The sequence below is a fragment of the Bufo bufo genome, chromosome 1, assembly GCF_905171765.1.
Source record: "Bufo bufo chromosome 1, aBufBuf1.1, whole genome shotgun sequence".
In the NCBI taxonomy this organism is placed as follows: Eukaryota; Metazoa; Chordata; class Amphibia; order Anura; family Bufonidae; genus Bufo; species Bufo bufo.
This window is the reverse complement of record NC_053389.1, coordinates 45,335,632-45,358,240: the sequence shown is the minus strand read 5'-3', so window position 1 is coordinate 45,358,240 and position 22,609 is coordinate 45,335,632. Positions and strand designations below refer to the sequence as shown.

At 45.9% G+C, this 22,609-nt stretch overlaps 2 protein-coding genes across 2 annotated transcripts in view; one reads left to right on the top strand and one right to left on the bottom strand.

Moving 5' to 3' along the window:
- Positions 1-1,999, bottom strand: part of LOC120994049 (60S ribosomal protein L26-like) — a 20,296-nt gene extending 18,297 nt beyond the window's left edge. Inside the window, 1 exon segment of the mRNA XM_040422511.1 lies at positions 1,996-1,999. The gene's annotated coding sequence lies outside the window, so the exon portion shown is untranslated.
- LOC120994036 (ATP-dependent RNA helicase DDX19A) overlaps positions 1-22,609 on the top strand; it is a 26,508-nt gene extending 3,899 nt beyond the window's left edge. The window contains exons 2-12 of the mRNA XM_040422501.1: positions 2,647-2,704; positions 5,572-5,646; positions 7,513-7,648; positions 9,128-9,220; positions 17,179-17,281; positions 17,499-17,613; positions 18,964-19,141; positions 19,220-19,457; positions 19,540-19,702; positions 19,954-20,145; positions 21,516-22,609. Of these exons, the coding sequence (XP_040278435.1) occupies positions 2,647-2,704; positions 5,572-5,646; positions 7,513-7,648; positions 9,128-9,220; positions 17,179-17,281; positions 17,499-17,613; positions 18,964-19,141; positions 19,220-19,457; positions 19,540-19,702; positions 19,954-20,145; positions 21,516-21,577 (1,413 nt within the window). The 3' untranslated portion in view covers positions 21,578-22,609. The remainder of the gene's footprint in view (positions 1-2,646; positions 2,705-5,571; positions 5,647-7,512; positions 7,649-9,127; positions 9,221-17,178; positions 17,282-17,498; positions 17,614-18,963; positions 19,142-19,219; positions 19,458-19,539; positions 19,703-19,953; positions 20,146-21,515) is intronic.

The window sequence follows — 22,609 nt, the reverse complement described above, 5'->3', positions numbered from 1 at the left end:
TCCTTCATGAGCTACATGCTGCCAACGTCGAAAGTAGGAGGTGGCCATAATAATGTGACTCTGTATGTTGTGTGTAACTCCGTCTTCAGAATGAAATATTTTCAAGCTATTGAATACACAATGAATGTACACAACCTAGTGATAAGTGCAACTCCTGCACTGGTAATGGGGGGAAGTAAGGAGGACTTATCTGGTGCCAGCTGTACCTCTGTGTATGTACACAGTGACTGCACCAGCAGAATAGTGAGTGCAGCTCTGGAGTATAATACAGGATGTAACTCAGGATCAGTACAGGATAAGTAATGTAATGTATGTACACAGTGACTGCACCAGCAGAATAGTGAGTGCAGCTCTGGAGTATAATACAGGATGTAACTCAGGATCAGTACAGGATAAGTAATGTAATGTATGTACACAGTGACTGCACCAGCAGAATAGTGAGTGCAGCTCTGGAGTATAATACAGGATGTAACTCAGGATCAGTACAGGATAAGTAATGTAATGTATGTACACAGTGACTGCACCAGCAGAATAGTGAGTGCAGCTCTGGAGTATAATACAGGATGTAACTCAGGATCAGTACAGGATAAGTAATGTAATGTATGTACACAGTGACTCCACCAGCAGAATAGTGAGTGCAGCTCTGGAGTATAATACAGGATGTAACTCAGGATCAGTACAGGATAAGTAATGTATGTACACAGTGACTTCACCAGCAGAATAGTGAGTGCAGCTCTGGAGTATAATACAGGATGTAACTCAGGATCAGTACAGGATAAGTAATGTAATGTATGTACACAGTGACTTCACCAGCAGAATAGTGAGTGCAGCTCTGGAGTATAATACAGGATGTAACTCAGGATCAGTACAGGATAAGTAATGTCTGTACACAGTGACTGCACCAGCAGAATAGTGAGTGCCGCTCTGGAGTATAATACAGGATGTAACTCAGGATCAGTACAGGATAAGTAATGTATGTACACAGTGACTGCACCAGCAGAATAGTGAGTGCAGCTCTGGAGTATAATACAGGATGTAACTCAGGATCAGTACAGGATAAGTAATGTAATGTATGTACACAGTGAATGCACCAGCAGAATAGTGAGTGCAGCTCTGGAGTATAATACAGGATGTAACTCAGGATCAGTAATGCATGTGGAATATGATCCAGTTTCTTATGGAGATGACTGCTGTCAGTGTTTTCCCTCTAGTAATCTTATAGTTAGTTTGCTGTGTAGATATTTCAGCAAATCAATAGCTTTAGGGTTTTGGACCTTTTGTCTTGCAGACGGTCCTGTAGCTCCCTATATTGCAGCAGGATCCACCCTATAATCCCATCCACCCCTCTAACTCCTCCTATACATCTTGTAACAGGAATATTGAACAGAAAGTTAATTGTACGTTGGGAACCTGCTGCAGTGAATGAGGCCATTCATCCCTCACATACAGGGCAGACTGTTTCCGTATTGACCGTCGTCTGTATATAAGGTTTTCCTACATCCATGACAGGGAAGAGACATGTCCTGCAGTGTACTGGAAGGTGAGGAGAGCGGTGCAAGTTGTATAAGAAGATGTAGGGCTCATCCACTAGTATATGTATAAACGTTTGCCTCCCTGTTATTAAACTCTCTGCTTGTAGGCAGTGAATAGAACATTCCTGTTAACATCTGAAGCCTTAGAAATCTGAAGTAGTGTGACAGACCCTCAGCTGTAAGAAGTATTACAGGGTAGACGTCTATCTCGTGAGCGTCACCGTAAGCCCACCCTTAAAACTGGAGAATTGCGCTGCTTTTAATACACACAGGATTGCTTACACTGATACGCGGGAAGGCTACTTTCACACTAGCGTTAATATTTTCCGGTATTGAGATCCGTCATAGGGTTTCAATACCGGAAAAAAACGCTTTCGTTTTGCCCCCATTCATTGTCAATGGGGGCAAAACGTAATTGAACAGAACGGAGCGCTCCAAAATGCATTCCGCTCCGTTCTCATACCGGAGAGCACCATGCTGCGGTTTGCTCTCCGTCCTGGGATGTGGAGGAAGATGGATCCGTCCTGGCCCACAATGTAAGTCAGTGGGGACGGATCCGTTTTCTATGACACAATAGAAAAGTGATCCGCCCCCCATTGACTTTCAATGGAGTTCATGACGGATCCGTCTTGGCAATGTTATAGATAATACGACCGGATCCGTTATGCAGGCGGTCGTATTATCAGTAACGGAAGCGTTTTTGCTGAGCCCTGCAGGATCCAGTAACATTAGTGTGAAAGTAGCCTGACAGAACACCGCTGTGAGAGCAGAACCAGTTCTGGACGGCTCTCTGAATCTTAAAGGGCTTGTCTAGGATTAGAAAAACATGACTGCTTGCTTCCAAAAAAGCAGAGCCCCGTCTATCTCGAAAGCCGCCATGTTTTTCTAATGCTGTACAACCCCTTTAACAATGTCTTCAGTCACTGGCAGCAAGTAGAAATCTCCCCTTTAAATGTTGTGCGCTCTTCTGGTCCAGCGGTAACCATGTTGAAATGAGTGGGAGTCTAAAGCGCCGTAACCGGACAACGGTATTGGACGGATGTGAGCGCCCGTAGGTCTTGGCGTACGCGTACTCGTCGGTTTCTTTCTAAACGTCTGTTCTCTCTCTCCTCAGCTAACCAAGCTGCAGCTGAAAGAAGATAAGGTTGAGGCACCTAAACCTGAGAGTAACGGTGAGTACCAGCCCGTCTGCTGCGAGATGCTTCACATGTTCCTTAGAACTACAGCCTCCATCTTCAGGGGAAACCACAACTCCCAGCATGCCCTGACCGTCACATAGAGGTTGCTGCCTAAAGGTGCCCATTATCGGGACCAGCTGACATTGTGTGTCGGGGGATGTCCCGGCCCTGCTCCTGACAGCGGATGTTTGGGGATATAAGACTTCGCCGTGCCCATCCTCCGATCTCACGCGATATGTCCGCCATCGGAGGAGCCGAACAGCAGCTTATTTTCCCCTCTCCTGTGCAAACCAGTGTACGGTCACCAATATTTCTGCAGTGTTGTGGGGTGGGGGTTTCTGAGGGGCTCTACATGATGAGGTCTCTCATCTCACCCCTGCAGTGCACCCCCCTTCTCAAGCAGTATAGCCTGCGTGTCCTAAACGTGCGGTGGTAGCAGCCATGTCCCCAGGCGCATTTGGTAGAGATATCATTGGAAGGGAAAACAGATTTTTAAAATAAACCTCCTGAATTTTCTAACAAATGATTGGAGTTACACTGGAGCCGTCACTGGACTATTATCTCCTGTAATTCACGACTAGTACCAACTAGGGTGCGCGGGGCTAAGCTCCATTCAAGTGAACAGAGCCTAGCGGCGCCCAGGCCAGCGATACTAGTCGTGACGTCACTGGGCCAGCGGTAAACAGTGAAGGCCGCGGCGCTCCTAGAGCGCCGCTGCCTTCTCAAACAGCTGATCGGCGGGGATCCCGGGTGTCGGACCCCCGCCGATCAGAAGCTGATAATCTATCCAGAGGATAGATCATCAGTTAAAACAAACTGCAGAACCCCTTTAAGCATCAGTCTCGATGATGAACCTGGTAGAGGAGTCCAGGTCTTGTCATCAGAAGTGTCTGATTCCAACATGCAGTTTTGCTCATGGAGGGGTCAGACTTTGATCAATGTTGCATACCTATAAAATAAAATAAAAACTACCAGACCGCATGAAGTCGATGTAGAGTTCATGTATTAAAAAACAGTGCAAGAAAATGGCGGCATCAACCGAGAGGGGGCACAAAGGGTAACAATTCATACTTTTCCAATGAAATAAATCCAAGTTAAAGTGCAAAAATAATACAAATATGTAAAGGACAGAATCAATTACCCGTAATGTGCCTCCTCCGTGTTTTGGCGAACCTTTGTCGGGGGGGGGGGGGGGGGCGGCGGCATCATCGCTGCAGGACACACACTAAATACTCACAAACACCAATCGCAACGTTCGATACCCATCATCAAATGCATAATTATGTACACCTCATACGGAGCGGGCCGCATGTATGTGACGTAACGCATCACCCGACGAATCAGTCGTGTGACTAAGTATCAGGTCACATGATGGCGTTGGCAATCCCATCATCGCAGGATGGATACCGGCGGCATCAGATTATTGCGGAGGCCTGGCATAACCCCGCTCACAATATAAAGTTAATTCAAACCATATAAATTATTACAAAAATGAGTAATAATGTGAATCTATGTATAAAAAAAAATCATGTGCAAAAAATTATCATGAATAATAACAATATGACGAATGTTGCAACAGGACACACATTTGGACGAGCCTTCACCGCTGTGGCTTTCCAGAGGAAGCTGAATTTGGGCCGACAGCACTGCAGAGCTGGATTGTATGGGCAACATGGTTATGACTTAAAGGGGTTGTCAGTTTATCAAATGGCATTTATCATGTAGAGAAAGTTAATACAAGGCAGTTACTAATGTATTGTGATTGTCCATATTGCTTCCTTTACTGGCTGGATTCATTTTTTCCATCACATTATACACTGCTCGTTTCCACGGTTACAACCACCCCACAGTACAGCAGTGGTGGCTGTGCTTGCACTGCGGGGTCGTTGTAACCGTGGAAACGAGCAGTGTATAATGTGATGGAAAAATGAAGCCAGCCAGCAAAAGAGGCAATATGGACAATCACAATACGTTAAGGCTGTATTACACTGGCAAATATTTTTTTTTTCCGGCCGATAATCGCTAACGGGCGTTCGCATGAACGTTGGCGATCATCTTGCAGTGTAATACTGCCGCCGATTGCCTGATGAACAAGCATGCTTAAAAATCAGCACTTGCCGGCAGCAGATCGCGCTGTCTATTTACCATATTGTGCCGGCCAATCCACTAGACAGTATGGAGACGAGCTGTAACCATTGTTCCTCCCCATGCTGCTGAGGAGCTTGCTGCGTGTAAGGGTCCATTCACACGTCCGTAAGTGTTTTGCGGATCCGCTAAACGCGGACACAGGCAATGTGCGTTCCGGCACTCTCAGAAAATGCCTTTTCTTGTCGGCAATTGCGGACAAGAATAGGACATGTTCTATTATTTTGCGCATCTGCAGATGCGGACAGCACATTCCGGCCCCATTGAAAATGAATGGGTCCGCACCTGTTCCGCAAAACTGCGGAACGGATGCGGACGTGTGAATGGACTCTTATGGTAATATTTCCTCCGCTAGCTAGCGGGTGATTGCTCAATTGGCCTGTGTAATACAAGCATTAGTAAGTGCCTTGTATTAACTCTACATAATAATGCTATTTGCTGAAAGTGTTGTCCGTTCTGGTTTCATGGCGGTCTTCACTGGACTTCCGGTCCTCGTCTGTGAACTTCAGCACAGACAGCGTCACGTGTGCCACAGCAACCAATGACTGGCCTCAGTTGTGTGGGGAGGCAACGTCTCTCTCTCTCATTTAATACATACATACAGTATCTCTGGGAGGATCAGGACAGATGACTGTCAGCCAAATGTATGGGTGGCCATAGTGACATGGATGGAGGGGACGCCCCGTTGCTCACTGCCTCTGTTCTTATCATCGCAGGCACAGATCCTGTCGACAATGGAGGAGCTGAGAAGACTGAAAATGGAGAAGAGAAATCCGAGGAGGATGATAAAGGTGAGATGCCGGTTTGTGCGTGTGTTTAGTGCATGTTCCGAGCCTTCCTCTTTTACTGACCGTGAGCAGAGATACACGTAGCGGCAAATCATCGAAATGCGAAGCCTATTGGAAAGTTCTCGAAAATTGCCATTATCTAATAATTAAATATTTCCATATAACAGAAAAAGCACTCGGGGTGAGATTTATCATTCAGTTTGTGCCAGAAAAATAGCGTTAAGTCACAAACAAGTGGCTTTTTTTTATGCCGCTCTCTCCATCTTTCCAAAACAGAGCGTGGAAAGTGCGGGAAACGAGGCCTGGCCGACTACAGCGACCAATTAATCTTATTTAATGAAGCCAGAAATCTATGGCAGCTCAGCGCTACCGTGGATTTCCGTTTAGGTGAACGGACTGCCAGAGGATGCACCTAATTTACGATGCGACCTACGCCTCGCCATAAATTAGATGCGTCCTTTAGCAGCGCCGATCTTGATAAATCTCCTGCTTAGACTTTTGACAGCAATTTGATAGCCTATACTGAGCTGCTTCTGTCCGATATTAATTCTAGGGCTCGACTGATTATCGGTTTTACCGATATTATCGGCCGATTTATTCAGGATTTTGAAAGTTATCGGCATCTATTTTGCCGATATTCCGATAACGTATTGGGAACACAGAACGCGCTGCTCTCAGCGCTCTCCATGTTCCCTCAGCAGCACAGGGGAGAAGGACGCAGTGTCTTCCCCCCCCCCCCTGTGCCGCTGCCACCAATGAGGACAAGAGGAGGGGCTGTGGCCACTGCGCCACCAATGAAGATACCTCTCATTAATTCATATACAGGAGCTGTCTGCAGAATCGCATAGCCGGCTCCCGACCTCTGACAAGTGGCTGCGATCTGCGGTAGTGCGGCACCTGAGGGGTTAACTGCCGCGGATCGCAGCTACCACTCATCCTGCAGCCAGCTCCTGCCTCCTGTATATGAATTAATGAGAGTTATCTTCATTGGTGGCGCAGTGCGCCCCCCAGTATTAATCATTGGTGGCAGTGGCCACAGGGTTCCCCCCCCCCTCTTCATTGGTGGCAGTTCCCATCGGTGCCCCAGCAGTGTAAGCCTGGCAGCCAGGACGCTATTGAAGCCCCGGCTGCCATGTTCAGCTCCCTTCTGCTGTGTGCACAAAGCACAGGGCAGCAGGGACAGTGTGAGCTCCTATTCACCCTGATAGAGCTCTATCAGGGTGAATAGGACAAGGGTTCTAGTCCCTAAGGGGGGTAAAAGTTAGTAAAATAGATAGAGAGATAGATAGATAGATATATATATATATATATATATATATATATATATATATATATATATATATATATATTATATTTACAAAAAACTACACGTTAACAATAAATAAACATGTTCATTTTCAGCAGATTTGTGTAGGAATTTATATATTTTTTCAAAAATGAAAATTCACAGAATATCGGTATAAATTATCGGCCTGAAAGTTCAGTTTATCGGTATCTGCTCTAAAAAAAAAAATCTATATCGGTCGATTCCCTAATTAATTCCATAAGTGTTACTTTTTTTTTTTTTCGCCATGAAACCTAAAATTGCCTTGGACCTTGACTGTGTAAAGGTGTTTTTCCGCTCCCTCTAAATCACATCTTGTGTGATGTATATGTTCCTTATCTGATGGGCACTGCAGATAAATGTTGTATCCATGGCAGCGTGGATAGTACAACACCAATTAATTATCCTAAACTCGTTATATCTGATATTGCTGCAGGAGTGAGAACCTGGGGGGGCGAGGTGATAAAATTGTATACGTGCCTGTTCTCTATACCCACCTGCTGTACATCTATGACCCCTTTCATTGTATCGTTCTCTCCCTTCAGAGGATAAAGCCGCTCAGTCCTTGCTCAACAAGCTGATCCGTAATAACCTGGTCAACACGACCCACCAAGTGGAGGTTCTGCAGCGTGACCCAAACTCTCCCCTGTACTCCGTGAAGTCCTTTGAAGAGCTGAGGCTGTAAGTTCTGACATTAAAGATTAGGGGGGGGGGGGGGGTGGAATATATATATATATATATAATAAATTTTCGCTCCAGCTGTGGCGGAAATGCAACTTCCTGCATGTTGGGAGTTGTAGGTCGGCACCAGCAGGAGACAGACTGGTGCTCGTCATCTGCTGGGGCTCCAGTGCAGACGGTGATGACTGCAATGCAGGACGTGGCAGACTTTCTTGACTGATGAGAGAGCCACATTAACCTCTTCTTTGCTGATGAGGACCCCCACAGAATTTCCGGAACATATCAGATTTTATATCTGGTTTTATACAGTACAGGGTGATGTTCCCACCCAGTAGTGTTCGGAAGTGCACAGCGATATTTTCCTCGCCTGCACGGCGAGGCGTCTTCCCTGCTCGGTAATGTGCAACCGCTGCGAAGGAGCAGCGCTAATTACATTACCGAGCCAAATCTCTCGCCTGCGTCTCCACGGCAACTGGCTCCAAAGGAGCCTACTCCCCTGCGTGGAGCCTCTTGGGCCTTTAATGACTGGCGTCAGGCCCCCTGCTCACATGTGCTTTCTAAGCGCTGGATAAACTTGCCATTATCTTTATTTTTTATTTTTATTAGTGTTGAAATTAACTTAATGTTTGCAATTTATTATTTTTTTCCTGTAACTTCATAGCTAAAATGAAGCCACTGGGAGACATTCGTGTATAGCTTTGGGTCATCTGCGATCTCTGTGGTAGCACAGGGGGATGGCGGGGGTTGTGGACGCTCGTCATTATCTATTTAGGCCAGCCGCACATGTTTTTCAGCACAAATTCCCGTGTGAAAAACAACCGCGTAATACAGCACCGGCAAAGTGTATGAGATTCTACATATCTCATGTACACTTTGCGGATAGTGTGCACTGCAAATCTGCAGCATGTCCATTGTGTTTGCGGTTTTAGCTGCCGATTCTAACCTTTTCCAATGAAAAGTGAGATCTGCGCAAAACCGCGTCTAATCCACACCAAAGTGTGTAATTAGAAATGGCGGACTTTGGTGCGGAGATGTTGCAGAAATGCACATAAAAACCGCAGCGCAATTCAGTACCAGCAAAGTGTATGCGATTAGACGGATCTCTTGTAGACTTTGCTTAGGTGCCGAAATTGACCTTACTGCTGGCCAAGTGCCGTCACGACTAGTATCGCTGGCCTGGGCGCGGCTGAGCTCCATTCAAGTGAACGGAGGTTAACTGCGCCCAGGCCAGTTGATACTAGTCTTGACGTCACTGGGCCGGCGGTAAACAGTGAGAAGGCAGCGGCGTTGCTGGAGCGTCGCTGCCTTCTCAAACAGCTGATCGCCGGGGGTCGGACCCCTGCCAATCAGATGCTGATGATCTATCCAGAGGATAGATCATCAGTTAAATGAAGTGCAGAACCCCTTTAAAGATTTGGGTTTTGATATTTTATTTCATCTTTTTTTTTTTTTTTTTTTTTTTTTTTTTTTTTTTTTTAGGAAACCTCAACTTCTAAAAGGAGTTTACTCCATGGGATTTAACAGGCCTTCAAAAATCCAGGAAAATGCATTGCCGATGATGTTGGCAGAGCCGTAAGTATCTAGGCCATGCGTGTAGGGGAGGGTGTACAAACTTCTGCAAGGGAAGGAGGGGGGGGTTCCTTAGTACTGCATTCATATCAAGTACATTAATACTCTAGCTAGGGCTCAATGAGTCGAATTTACTAATGTGATTGCACCTAGACCTTGTAAAAAAAAAAAAAAACTTTTTGGGTATTTCTAGCTCATCTTGCATCACGTTCTAGACCTGTTTTATAAGGCTAATGTGCGAAAAAGAATAATCCACAGCACCTAGGTCGCCAGTTTTGGTTTTACCAGCTTAATGATTTAGCAGAAAGAGGCATGGCTTAAGACTTAACACAGTGGACCACAGAAGTGTCCCACTTAGCCGTGCCCCAAATATATCACCCAGCCTGGGTCACTCTGATAAATCTGGTATGTCTTTATAATGCCTATTTAAAAAGCATCTGTCAGCAGTTCTGTACCTATGACACTGGCTGGCCTGTTACATGTGCGCTTGGCAGCTGAAGGCATCTGTGTTGGTCCCATGTTCATATGTACTCGCATTGCTGAGAAATGAGGTTTTAATATATGCAAATGAGTCTCTAGGAGCAATGGGGGCGTTACCATTACACCTAGAGGCTCTGCTCTCTCTGCAGCGCCAGTGCTGTGCCAAGAGGCTCATTTGCATATATTAAAACCTCATATTTTTTTTCCCCTCCCCATGACAGCGCCACAGAGACAGAGAATCTGCCCCCAGGGACAGGAAACCTGCAGAATAAAAAGGTGGCGCCTCTTTCCCACCTCAGTGGTTTCCTGTCCCTGGAGCGGGGGGAGACCTGCAGTTTTTTTTCCAGGTTCTACCCATAGCTTGGAAGTCCTCGAGATGCTCTGGAGGGCTATGTGGCACATACCTACTGGGGTCTATCGCCCATATGTTGGGCTAGGCAGGACCCTAGGAGCCGGTGGTGGTCCAGGCTGCCTCCTGGCTCTTGCGGCAGGTGCGTGTGCGCTCCTCAATGGGAGTGAGGCCACGGGGGAGCAGTATGGAAGGAAATGGCCTCATGTGGGGTGTTGTATTCCTCCGCATGCGGCCGGGATTCAGCAGGCGTTGGATCGTCCGAGCACAGTTACCTTGCATATGGTCCAGAGGAGAAAAATGTGCGAGAGGTGGACGCCACTTCCGGTAGGGCGTGCTTTCCACCTGACGCGCTTCCGGTAGCGCAGGAGCACCCCGGGGGACCCTCAGGTATGACCAATGCAGTGGCAGTGCCCTCTGCCCCCTCTTCTCTCTGGAACTTGAGGACAACATAGGGGCTACCCCCTCCATGCAGCAGTATGCTGCTCCCCCCCCCCTGCACACTCTCCATACTCTGACCACGGCACCTACAGCGGTCCCCCCCCCCCCCCTCCCCCATGGACTCTGCTTACATACTCTCCCAACTGCCAGGACTTCCAGAGGTCACCACAACATGCCGCTCTGAAATCTCTGTGGTTCGAGGCGACCTACACTCTATTGCCATCTGGGTGGAGACCCTAGAGAAAGAACACGAAGTCACGCGGTCCTGTGTCTCTCAACTCCACACCTGTGCTCTTCAACAAAATTATGGGGAACCCCCCCCTCATACCGCTAAGCTGAGCTCTCCGACCCGAAGGATCCATCCCCCAACACTTTACCCGGAAAGAAGCAATCCTGACGCTGCAGAAACGTTGCCACCTGTGACGAGGGGACATCCTCTGCGTCTGGAGGAAAGAAGGTTTGTACACAAACATAGAAGAGGATTCTTTACGGTAAGAGCAGTGAGACTATGGAGCTCTCTGCCTGAGGAGGTGGTGATGGTGAGTACAATAAAGGAATTCAAGAGGGGCCTGGACGTATTTCTGGAGTGTAATAATATTACAGGCTATAGCTACTAGAGAGGGGTCGTTGATCCAGGGAGTTATTCTGATTGGAGTCGGGAAGGAATTTTTTTTTCCCCTTTAAGTGGGGAAATTTTGCTTCTACCTCTATGTATGCCTCACTGTACTCCAGTAACTTCCCTCCCCTCTTTCGTGAGCTTAAGTCCCTTCTCGTAAAATGGAAACCCCTATACATATCATTGCTAGGCCACATAGCAGTGGTGAAGATGTCCCTCCTCCCAAAATTGCTTCATTACTTTGAGACTTTCCTAGTACGAATCCCTATGTCAGAACTACGCCCCTCTTCTTCATATGGCAAGGTCATGTTCGCGGCCACGGAGGTGGCCTATCAGTCCCTAATATCATGCACTATTACTGGGCTTCTCATTTGCGTGTTCCTTATTGGGCGTCCCAACAGGCATACGCCAAATAAATAGAAATCGAAAAGCTCTGGATTGCCCTGGTTCCTCCGGACCCCAGTAGCCCCCCACACTCCCCTCCTGGGGCCTATGGCCTTTACCAAACACATATGGGACACCTGCCACAGCCGATTTGCCTTAGCCTCCCAACTGATCTTTTCTTTATAACCCAGCTATTCCCTCCAGCTTAACTGCCCCTATGGTCCGGGTCTGGTGGTCGTTGGGTCTTTTCCGCCTGGCGGACATTGTGGATGCTTCTACTCTGACGCTGAGATCCTTTGCGCAGCTTCAGGACCAACCGAAAGGACCGGCGATGGAGAGACTCCACTACCTCCAGGTTCGTCACTATGTGAGCACTACTTTTGGTTCGCTTAAGGTGTCACTCCCTACCCCATTTGAGCATCTGTGCCGACTGGGCACCGGGACGAGAGATCTGATCCCTCTCATCCGCAGAGGGCGAGATCCTACATCATGCATGCATACATGGATAAATGGGCTACCGCCCTCGGATCGCCTCTTTCTTGCAGCGCCTGGCAGACTGTATGAAATAGGGCAGCCCAGTCATCTATTTGCACCACGTATAAGGAGACGCAGTATAGGCTGCTAATGCACTGGTACCATGCCCCTGCACTCCTACATTCCATAAACCCCACTGTTCCATCTGTCTGCTGGCGGTGCTTGAACGATGTGGGTACCATATTTTTAGAACGTGTCCCAGTATCGCCCCATTTTGGGGGGAAGTGAGGGATGTGGCTCATTCCCTTTTTGGATCCCCCGTACCGCTAGACCCAAAGGTCTACTTACTTAACCTACCACCTCCAGGGTTGAACAAGCACTCCTCCAGGCTGTTCCTCTCACTATGTACTGCAGCCAAATCCTTGATCGCTAAATCCTGGAAACAGACCAAGTCCATGCTTTTAGCCAGGGTCCGTTACGTCAGGTCCATGCAATGTCTCACGGTGTCCCTTTAAAAATGCAGTGGAACAATTCCAAGTGATATGGCTACCCTGGGATACAAACCTGGCATCCGACTAATTAATGGTCTCTCCCCCTCCCCTACCATCCCTGCTCTTACTCCCCCTTACCTGTTCCTTTCCCTTTGTGTTCTGTCAGTTGTCTTACCCCCCAGTCCTGAGTTTTATGTGTTACTACTTTGGGCATAACTATGGGACCTGTACTGCCGTACGCCATGTTTTTTGTGCATTTTCCCATTTTGATGGTCTGCTAAATGACTCTGTATGAGCTATGTCGTACCATTTCATGTTGTTCCTTTTTTCTTTACTATTGAAAATATGCACATTTTGTGCTAATAAAAATGTACAGTTTAAAAAAAAAAAGTGGTTATTTCTTCTCTCTAGACAAGGCCGAAGAAAGTTTTTTGACAAATAGAAAAAAATAAGAGTGCGCATTATGTAGATGTCCCCTATCTTCCTCATATGAAAAGAAGCCGTGTCAGCAGTGTATAGAGAAGACTGTGGCGGAAGAATCGCCTAGTCTTTTTAAAAGTATGAAATCACTCATCTAGTTGGAAGTGAAAGTTTCTCTAAGGGCATGTAAACGCCAAGAGATCAGTAGAAGATTAGGGGTCAGAGGTGAATTCTTCAAATGATAGCGAAGAAGTAGTAGAAACATATGACTCAGAATTCCTTGGATGAGGCGATGGAGGGTAGACCGTTGTTTCCGGTTGAAGACACTGACAAATTGTTAAAAGCTAGACTTAGAAGATGTGAAAGATAATAAATCTGTAGTTGATTCCGTATTTGAAGGCCTTCAGGAGAAGAGACACCGATGTTTTCCATTGCACAAAAGTGTGTTAGGTCTTATTGATAGAAAATGGAAGAAACCAGATAAGAAACCCTTTTTTACTAAAGGATTTAAAAGAAAATATCCATTTTGAGGCAGAAGCTTCTTCCTCTTGGGATAAAGCCCTAAAGATTGATGTCGCCATTTCCAAGATCTCCAAAAAAAAAAGTCCTCTCTCCCCTTTGAGGATATGCGATTCCTGAGGGACCCATTAGATAAGATTGATTCTTGTCTAAAAATCACCTGGGAGGCTGTGGCCTCCGCATTTAGATTGTGTATTGCTGTCAAAGTCACGGCCAGATCCATGGGCATCTGGTTGGAACGTCAGATTAAAGTGTCCAAGAGAGAAGATTTTGACCTCCTTACCTACTCTACAGAGGGCCAGTGATTTCATTGCAGATGCCTCTGTGGATTTGGTGAAGCTGGTTGCGCGGGCTTCCTCCTTCCTAATTCTGCCCAACGAGCTCTTTAGCTAAAGAATTGGAGAGGTAGAGATTTGTCCTCTAAACAGAGATTGTGCAGCATTCCCTGTCAGGGTCAGTTTCTGTTTGGTCCAGAACTAGATGCCCTCTTAGAGAAGGCAGCACATAATAAAAGGGTTTCTAGGGTTTTCTCCTGGTGCCTCCTCGACCCCATTTTCTAGATCCAGACGGCCCTTTCGTTCATCAGTTAGATTTCAGAATGGGAGCAAATTAACAAAAGCCAGAACACTAGATCAGGGGGGACGGGGGGGAAGGGCTTCCTGTTTTGGTGGTTCCTCCTCCCAGCCTAAGAAGCCGTCACAGCTACAACGCCAGAAGTTCGGTGGGAGGAAGGCTAAAATCCTTTCTTCTCGCGTGGGAGAAAGTGGCAGGAGATTGGGTCAGGAATATCTTAAGAGAAGGTTTAAAACTTAGAATTTTGTGCAAATCCTCCCGAAAGGTTTGTAGTCATACAAAGACGCAAAGTTTAGTTATGGAGACAGAAGTGATGATACCGCTGTTAGAGAAGCCGGTGTTAATACCAGTCCCGGTGGCGGAAAAGGAGAAGGGGTTCTACTCTCCGCTGTTTCTAGTGAAGAAACCAGACAACTCCTTTCGCATGATTATAAATCTGAAACATCTAAACAGATACCTTCTCTTCAGGAAATTCAAGATGGAAACAGTAAAATTGTCAGTTCATCACAAATGTTTTATGGCGGTACTGGATTTAAAGGACGAGTATTATCACATCCCTATTCATCCTGTGCACCAACCGTTCCTCAGAGTGGCAGTGACTGTAGAAGGAAGTATTCGTCACTTCCAATTTCAGGCTCTTCCGTTTGGCCTCTCTATGGCCCCCAGAATATTTACAAAAGTGGTGGCAGAAGTAGCATTGTTTATAAGAAAGGAGAACATCCTATTCCTGCCCTATCTGGGCAATTTTCTAATCCTAGCAGGCTCTCAGCAGGATTGTGTGATGGCAGTTCAGGAGGTGAGGAAGATACTGTAAGATTTGGGATGGATTCTCAATCTCAAAGTCCAGAATGGTGCCAGAGACTCGTCAAGTGTTTCTAGGGCTTATCCTGGATTCGGGAGAAGATTTTGCGAATCCAGACAAAGCTGCAAATGTTAGCTTTTCTGACTGTCAAATTCTGGGCAGTCTATGTCTGTACTAAGGTTACTAACCTCCTGTATTCCGGCAGTGGAATGGGCCCATACTCGACGGCTACAGAAAGAAATACTCCTATCATGGAGGAAAACTGGGGGATCTTTGGACTCAAAGATAATCATCTCCAAGAAAACTTTAGATCTATCCTGGTGGGAAAACGGCACAAACCTGAATCGGGGGTTCCTTGGAGGTACCCCGATCCAGTAGTGATAACAGATGCCAGCCCATGGGGATGGGGAACTAATTTTTTTAGACCAGATGATTCGGGGTCAGTGGTCTTTGTTGCAGAGGATGTTTTCCTCAAACAGGAAAGAGCTGCTAGCCATAGGACTGGCCTTGGAGACAGCATTACCCTTTATTCATCTAACACATGTCAGAATAATGTCAATCGGTCTGCAGTAGTTTACATAAGCCATCGGGGGGTGGGGGGGGGGGGGGGGACAAGATCTGTTTCCCTCATGAGGGAGGCAGATCAGTTATTCCATTTTTTGGAAGGAAAGGCGAGTCATCTGTCTGCTCTCCACATAAGGGGCCAGGAGAACTTCCAGGCGGATTTCCTGCGCCGTCATCGACTAAGACGGGGAGAATGGTCCCTCAACCCTTCTGTATTCTCAAAGATAGAGGGGATCCCCCAGAGAGACTATCCATCTTTTTGCCACCAGACAGAACAGAAAAGTAGAGAGATTTTATTCTCTCAACCCAAGAGAATTCCCAGATGGGGTGGATGACTTTCTTCAGAAAAGGAAATTCCCCTTAGGCTATGCCTTTCCCCTGTTCCAGCTCATTCCTCTAGTCCTCAAAAAGATCAGGGACGAAGGTGCAATAATAGTTCTGATAGCTCCCTTCTGGCCAAAGAGAGCATGGTTCTCTCTGTGTGTCTCTCTCTCTCTCTCTGTCAGTCTCAGATCCGTAGAACCTTCCGGAGATCCCGGACCTTCTGATGCAGGGACCAGTATGTCCTCCAAAAGTCCTATATCTGCATCTTTTAGCCTGGAATTTGAGCGGTCACTACTAATTAGACAAGGTTTTTCTGAAGCTTTAGTGTCTGCATTGCTGAGAAGCAGAAAAGCTGTAACAATTTCTATCTATACGAGAGTTTGGAAGAAGTTCCTAGACTTTACAGGGATTGGGGCAGGTGCTTTACCCTGTGATATTTCAGTCCAACAGATTCTGAAGTTTCTTCAGAAGGGATTGTCTATGGGATTGGCTAAAAATACCCTTAAAGTACAGGTCTCTGCCCTGGGGAGTAAAAATTTTGCTGTTGACACTTCAAGGCAGTAGAAGATAGAATTGTCCCAATGAAGGTGCACAAGTTTCCACCCTGGGATCTAAACCTAGTGCTAAATGCCTTAACTAGGGAACCCTTTGAGCCTTTGTCTTTATCTAGAAGTCACAAGGGATTGGAGGAGGTTCTCTGCCCTGTTCCACCCCCCCCCACTCCCCAGACATAAATAAGGGTAAGATGGCCTCAAAAAGTTCCCTAGCCAGGTGGACTAGGGCAGTTATCTCTCTGGCCTACTCCCTTTCTGGAAGTTCTCCTCCTCTTTCTCTGAAGGCACATTCTACTCGTGCAGTCTCCTGGGCTGAGAGGGCAAATGTCTCTATCCAGCAAATCTGTGGGGCTGCCACGTGGTCTTCTACCGTCACTATCTGCTTCAACTAAATCCTGTCTCTGATCTTCTGTTTGGGAAGAAAGTTCTAGAAGTTGTTTCCCACCCTTAAGGAAGGTGTTCTCTGTAATCTTTCTCTGTGGTGCTGTCGTGGGGGCAGGGAAAAATAATGATTACACTCCCCGGTAATCGGATTTTCCAGACCCCATGACAGTACCCTTCCTTATTCCCTCCCTGGTGTCACGGGTACTAAGTGTTTTGCACAGGGTGTAGCAAAAAAAGAGTAATTGTATAAACAGGTTGGAGTCCCTCACGCTCTGTAAACCACTGAGGTGGGAGAGAGACTCCACCTTCTTCTTCTGTAGGTTTCCTGTCTCTGGGGCGGATCCACTGTCTCTGTGGTGCTGTCGTGGGTCTGCAAAATCCAATTACCTGTAAGTGTAATCATCATTTCTCTCAGCAATGTAGGAACATGGGACCAACACAGACGCCTTCAGCTGCCAAGCGCACATGTAACAGGTCAGCCAGTGTCATAGGTACAAAACTGCTGACGGATGCTCTTTAAGTTTATGCCGTCTATTTTTTTTTAACAATTAATAAATCTGCCACATTGTCTGACTCTGTTTTATAGGCCCCAGAATCTGATTGCTCAGTCACAGTCTGGTACAGGAAAAACTGCCGCCTTTGTTTTGGCAATGCTCTCAAGAGTTAACCCTGCCAATAGATACCCACAGGTAAGTGTGAAAAGAGTAGGAATAAAGAGCTTAGTCACTGTGTACATACATTACTAACCCTGTACTGATCCTGAGTTACATCCTGTATTATACTCCAGAGCTGCACTCACTATTCTGCTGGTGAAGTCGCTGTACACACATTGTTCAGATCGCACTGCACGCTCTGTATTAATGTGCAGGTTAGTGTTAATGTCAGTCATTCTGTATCTCTCCACAGTGCCTGTGTCTTTCTCCCACCTACGAGCTCGCCCTGCAAACCGGAAAAGTCATTGAACAGATGGGCGAGTTCTATCCTGAGCTGAAATTGGCTTACGCTGTACGAGGGAACAAATGTGAGTGCTGCCCAGTAAATGGCATAAGATGCTGTTGTCTAGGGTCACTGTACAGACACGTCGGAGTATTCGGGCGCTGCTTGTGAAGTGGCAGCTTGTTGCTAAGGAGCAGCTGCGACTCTGAATGTCATGGATAATGGCGGATCTTGTCCTTTTATGAAATCTCCCCTTTAGCTGCAGATACTTGGACCTTTTCAGATGCGCTGTTTGCTATGGTATCGCTCTACCTCTTTTGAAGGGTCTTTTGTATATGTCACTAGCTGTCTCCTCTCAATTGAGGCATTGCTGGTTGTGAATGCATCTGGTAAGTGCTGATCAAGAAGCAGAAATCTAGTGTGGTATTTGCACTACGACTCCAGGCATGTTCTAATGTAGCGGGCTTGATATTTTAAGGGATTTTCCAAGACCGAGAAATCATGGCCTGGGTCAAGTGCAAAAAATAAATAAAAAAAAGTCTTGCATCTCCTGAGCGCTCGGGGTCCAGTGGCAAGCTCCTGTCCCACCAGATGCGTGACGTACCGTCTGCACGGCGGGCTTTGTAGTAACCTTAGGCGACGTACATGTATGTTTTTTTTTTTTCCGTTTTCATTTTTTACTCCCCACCTTCCTGGAGACCTATTATAAAAATGTATTTATTTATTTTTCTTCTTCCATTTCACATAGCCATGTAAGGACTTGTTTTTTGCAGCATAAGTTGTACTTTTTTTGTGGCACCGTTTAATATTACATACAATGTAGTGGAGAGTTGTAAAAAAAAAAATCAAAATAGGGTGGAATTGGGGGGGGGGGGGGGGGGGGGGGAACGCCATTCTGCCACAGCTTTATGGGTTTTGTTTTTACGGTGTTCCCCACACAGTAAAACTGACTTGTTACCGTTTTCCTCAAGGTCAGTACTATTACAATGATACCACATTTATATTTATTTTTTTCTTGTGTTTTAATACTGAAAAAATAAACTTTGAGAAAAAAAAAAAATCTCTTTTTTAATCTCCATATTCTGACCTCCATAACTTTTTTTTTTTTTTTTTAGGTCTACGGAAATAATAATAAAAATAATAAAAAATATTATTATTATATAATATTATTATTATTATAATAATATTATAATTAATAATAATATTATAATACATTTTTTATTTTTTTTGGGACGATCTCTATTTTTAATTGATACACTTGAAGTGTGTATGACTTTAGTCAGTTTTTATATAAAAAAAAAAATTGGGGGTAGGTGAAGTGATAAAAAAAATTATAAAATTATGTTAAATCAGCCATTTTGCCACGAGATTATAAGTGCTTTGTATGGCAGGTGCCTGTGCTTTATGACTAGTGTCTCCTTTCATGTCTCCGCAGTGGATCGTGGGCACAAGGTTGCAGAGCAGATTGTTATCGGGACGCCTGGGACCGTGCTGGACTGGTGCTCCAAGCTGAAGTTCATTGATCCCAAGAAGATGAAGGTGTTTGTGCTGGATGAAGCCGATGTCATGATAGCAACGCAGGGGCACCAGGACCAAAGCATCCGCATCCAGAGGTGAGTGCTGGGCGCGCGCGCTGTGTTGCCTGCGGCCTCAGTACGGGCTGGAAGCTGATGGAGCGTTCTGTATTTCAGGATGTTGCCTCGGGACTGCCAGATGCTCCTGTTCTCCGCTACGTTTGAGGATTCTGTGTGGAAATTTGCTCAGAAAGTCGTTCCTGAACCCAACATCATCAAACTGAAGCGAGAAGAGGAGACTCTAGATACCATTAAACAGTATTATGTGCTCTGCAACAGCCGGGAAGAGAAGTTTCATGCCCTCTGTAACATCTATGGGTCTATCACCATAGCACAGGCCATGATCTTCTGCCATGTGAGTGCAGCCACCGGCTGAGCGGTTTTGGGGGGTTCTGGTGTATTAAACCAGTAAAATTAATATATAATTTTCACTGCAGACCCGGAAAACTGCCTCTTGGCTTGCAGGAGAGCTGTCTAAAGAAGGCCACCAGGTGGCGTTACTCAGCGGTGAGATGATGGTGGAACAGAGAGCAGCTGTAATCGACCGATTCAGAGAGGGCAAAGAAAAGGTTCTAGTTACCACCAACGTGTGTGCCAGAGGTGGGTAAAGCAGAACTGCCGCCATGGTGATTGGATAGATCCCAAGTCTAAAGCTCCACCTGTCTGTACAGAACCTAAGCGAGATAATAAAGTCAGGGTCATACTTTAGGTGTGAACTGTGATGAATACAGAAGAGCGACCCTGGAGAGTCTGATCTCCTGCAGTTGCTGACCAGACATGGACTGCGGACTATAGGGTGTTGTAAGAGGAGATCTTGTGTAGGTAACATGATTCTTCCCCATTTTCTCCAGGCATCGATGTGGAGCAGGTCTCTGTGGTGATCAACTTTGACCTCCCTGTGGACAGAGAAGGGAATCCAGACAACGAGACGTATCTGCACAGAATCGGGCGCACGGGGCGTTTTGGCAAGAGAGGACTGGCCATCAACATGGTGGAAAGCAAACACAGCATGAACATCCTAAGACAAATTGAGCAGCACTTCAGTAAGTTGTTCTCCACTCATGCATACGACCCAGCCTGGGAAACTTGAATAGTGTCCGCGAACCGCATCCGACGGTGCATGCACTACTTTTTTGCGGTGCAGAGGCACGCCCAGAAGCACTCCGTAGTGCTTCTGTGGGGTTCCGATCCGTGCTTCCTCACCGCATCTCCGGATTTGCTAACCCATTCAAGTGTATGGGTCCACATCTGTCATGCGGGGTGCACACGGCCGGTGCCCCGTGTATTGCGGACCCGCCATATGCCACAGTGGGGCAACGGCCGTGTGCATGAGCCCTAAGGGTGGGTTCACATCGGCATTTAGTACGTCAGGCTTAGTAAACGGGTTAACCTGTTCAAGATGCACCAAATTTATGAAGAGGGTACATGCCCCTTAATATTTTTGGCGCATCTGCAATACTAAACTGTGTGGGACCAGGTCGTAACTGGTGTAGGTTTCAGATTTAATACATTTTATAGCAGTTTTCTGGTGCAAATTATACTAAATATGAACAGGTGGCCGCTCCACCCCCGTTTGCCATCATGCTCCTAGTGACATCTCTTTAAAAAGTAAAAGAATCGGTTTGTAAAAAGGGGAAAAGTCACCATTTTTGTGACGTGGCTTCCAGAAGGCACTAAATTTTTTATTAATTTTTTTTTTAGACAAAAATGGGCCTACAGCTCATGATACATAAAGTCCTATATAATTTTTATTTTTTTCCGATAGAAAATTATCCCCAATTTTCCCATTGACTTCTCGATAGGGACAAAACAAGAAAAAATAGTGACTTAAAATGCTGCACCATAAAAAGCTTGTTAAAATACAGTACTTTCATTGTGGTTGTTTTTTTACTTTATTTAATTTTTTTGCAAGTCAAAAAGCTCCCAAAAGTAACGGTGTGTCAGCACCTTAACCAAGAGCTGAAAAAGATGAGGTAGCAGGTGCAGCAAAACTGTATTTTTGGGGAGGAGGCAGAGTTCTTTATATACTTCTAAGCACGCTTTGCAATGCTGCAGCTTGAAGGGTTTAAAAGTTCTGGTCCGTCTGGGACATGAATGGCAGGTGGTGGTCCCATCTCTCCATGACATTGCTCCATTTACTCTAATGGGGGATCTGAAAAAAAGTCGATACAATGCTCAGCTATTTTTTGGAACTTCTATAGCGATGACTGGAGAGTGACCGTGCTTGCACGGCGTGGTCTCCTTAACTTCAGGGGGGCCTTTTTTGAAGATAGGTGTAGGTCACTGAGCTGACTCGCAGGTCCTAGCGATATGCCATCAATGTCTGTGATGGGAATACCCCTTTATTGTAGGAGAGCGAGCTGCAATCAAATGGAGCAGCCTCCGATGCTCACGTGTCATTTCTTCTTTTTAGATAAACCCATTGAGAAGTTGGATACAGACGACATTGACGAGATTGAGAAAATCAACAACTGAATGAACCCGCGGTCACCTTCGCCCGACTCCCAGGAGGATGTCTCCCATCAGACGCCGAGGCGGGACCCAATGTTTTTAGCCTTGTGTTAAGAAAATTCTTAAACTTATATTTTTATTTTTTTTCCTCCCCGGACCACACATTAACCCCTCCTCTGCTGTCAGGACTTTTTCTCCCAGTGTTGGGGTTAATTAATCAACTGCTTAACCTGCTACCCATTCACACCAGCAGATGACTCTTCTCAGTCACTTGGGAATACGCTACGATGAGAATTTTTACCTGGACAGAACGGGCACGAAGTGACTGCCGCCTCCATTCATCATCTGGTGGCGCTGGTCACTTGGTGAAGAGACTTTCAGTTGTTTATCCAAATTTTATTTTTTGTCTTCCTCTTGATATTTTAGCTCCCCTTGGAGGACTACAAGCATGGTATACGCTATTTATTTTATGTTGGTCCTTTACTATAGCTATTCTATGCTTCAATATAGATTTTGCTCTTAACTACTTTTAGTAGCCGGTGACTCTCTTGTAGAGAGAAGTCCCAGCATTCCCTGCTGGTTGGGAAAGGCAAACTGGGATATGGTAGATTATGGGGTGAGGTGGGCACAGCTGTCAGGTAAGCGGACATCATTGCAGGCGGTCTCCTGGGAATCTCTGTCCGTAGATCTGCTCCTCTGCGTGACCATGGACAGAAGATCCATAAGTCATCAGCCGGTCCATCTCTCCATTTTGCTGGGTACCCACCCCCCTGTGTTAACACACTAGCATTTTTTTTTTGTTCATATAGACAAACAAAGAAAAAAAAAAAAAAAAAAAAAGCTTCAGAACAGAAGCAGGAAATTTTTACCAAGTAAAATTTATAGGCTAAAAAAAAAGATCTGTACCTAAAGTTTTAGGACAATGGACGATTTTAATTAGATGATGAGAAAATTGTAGATGAATCCGCAGGAGCGACATTTGTGCCGGGGAGGGATGGATTCCTGCTGCTCTGCTGTTTCCTTATGTTTGAATAATAAAGAATGTGATGAGATCAA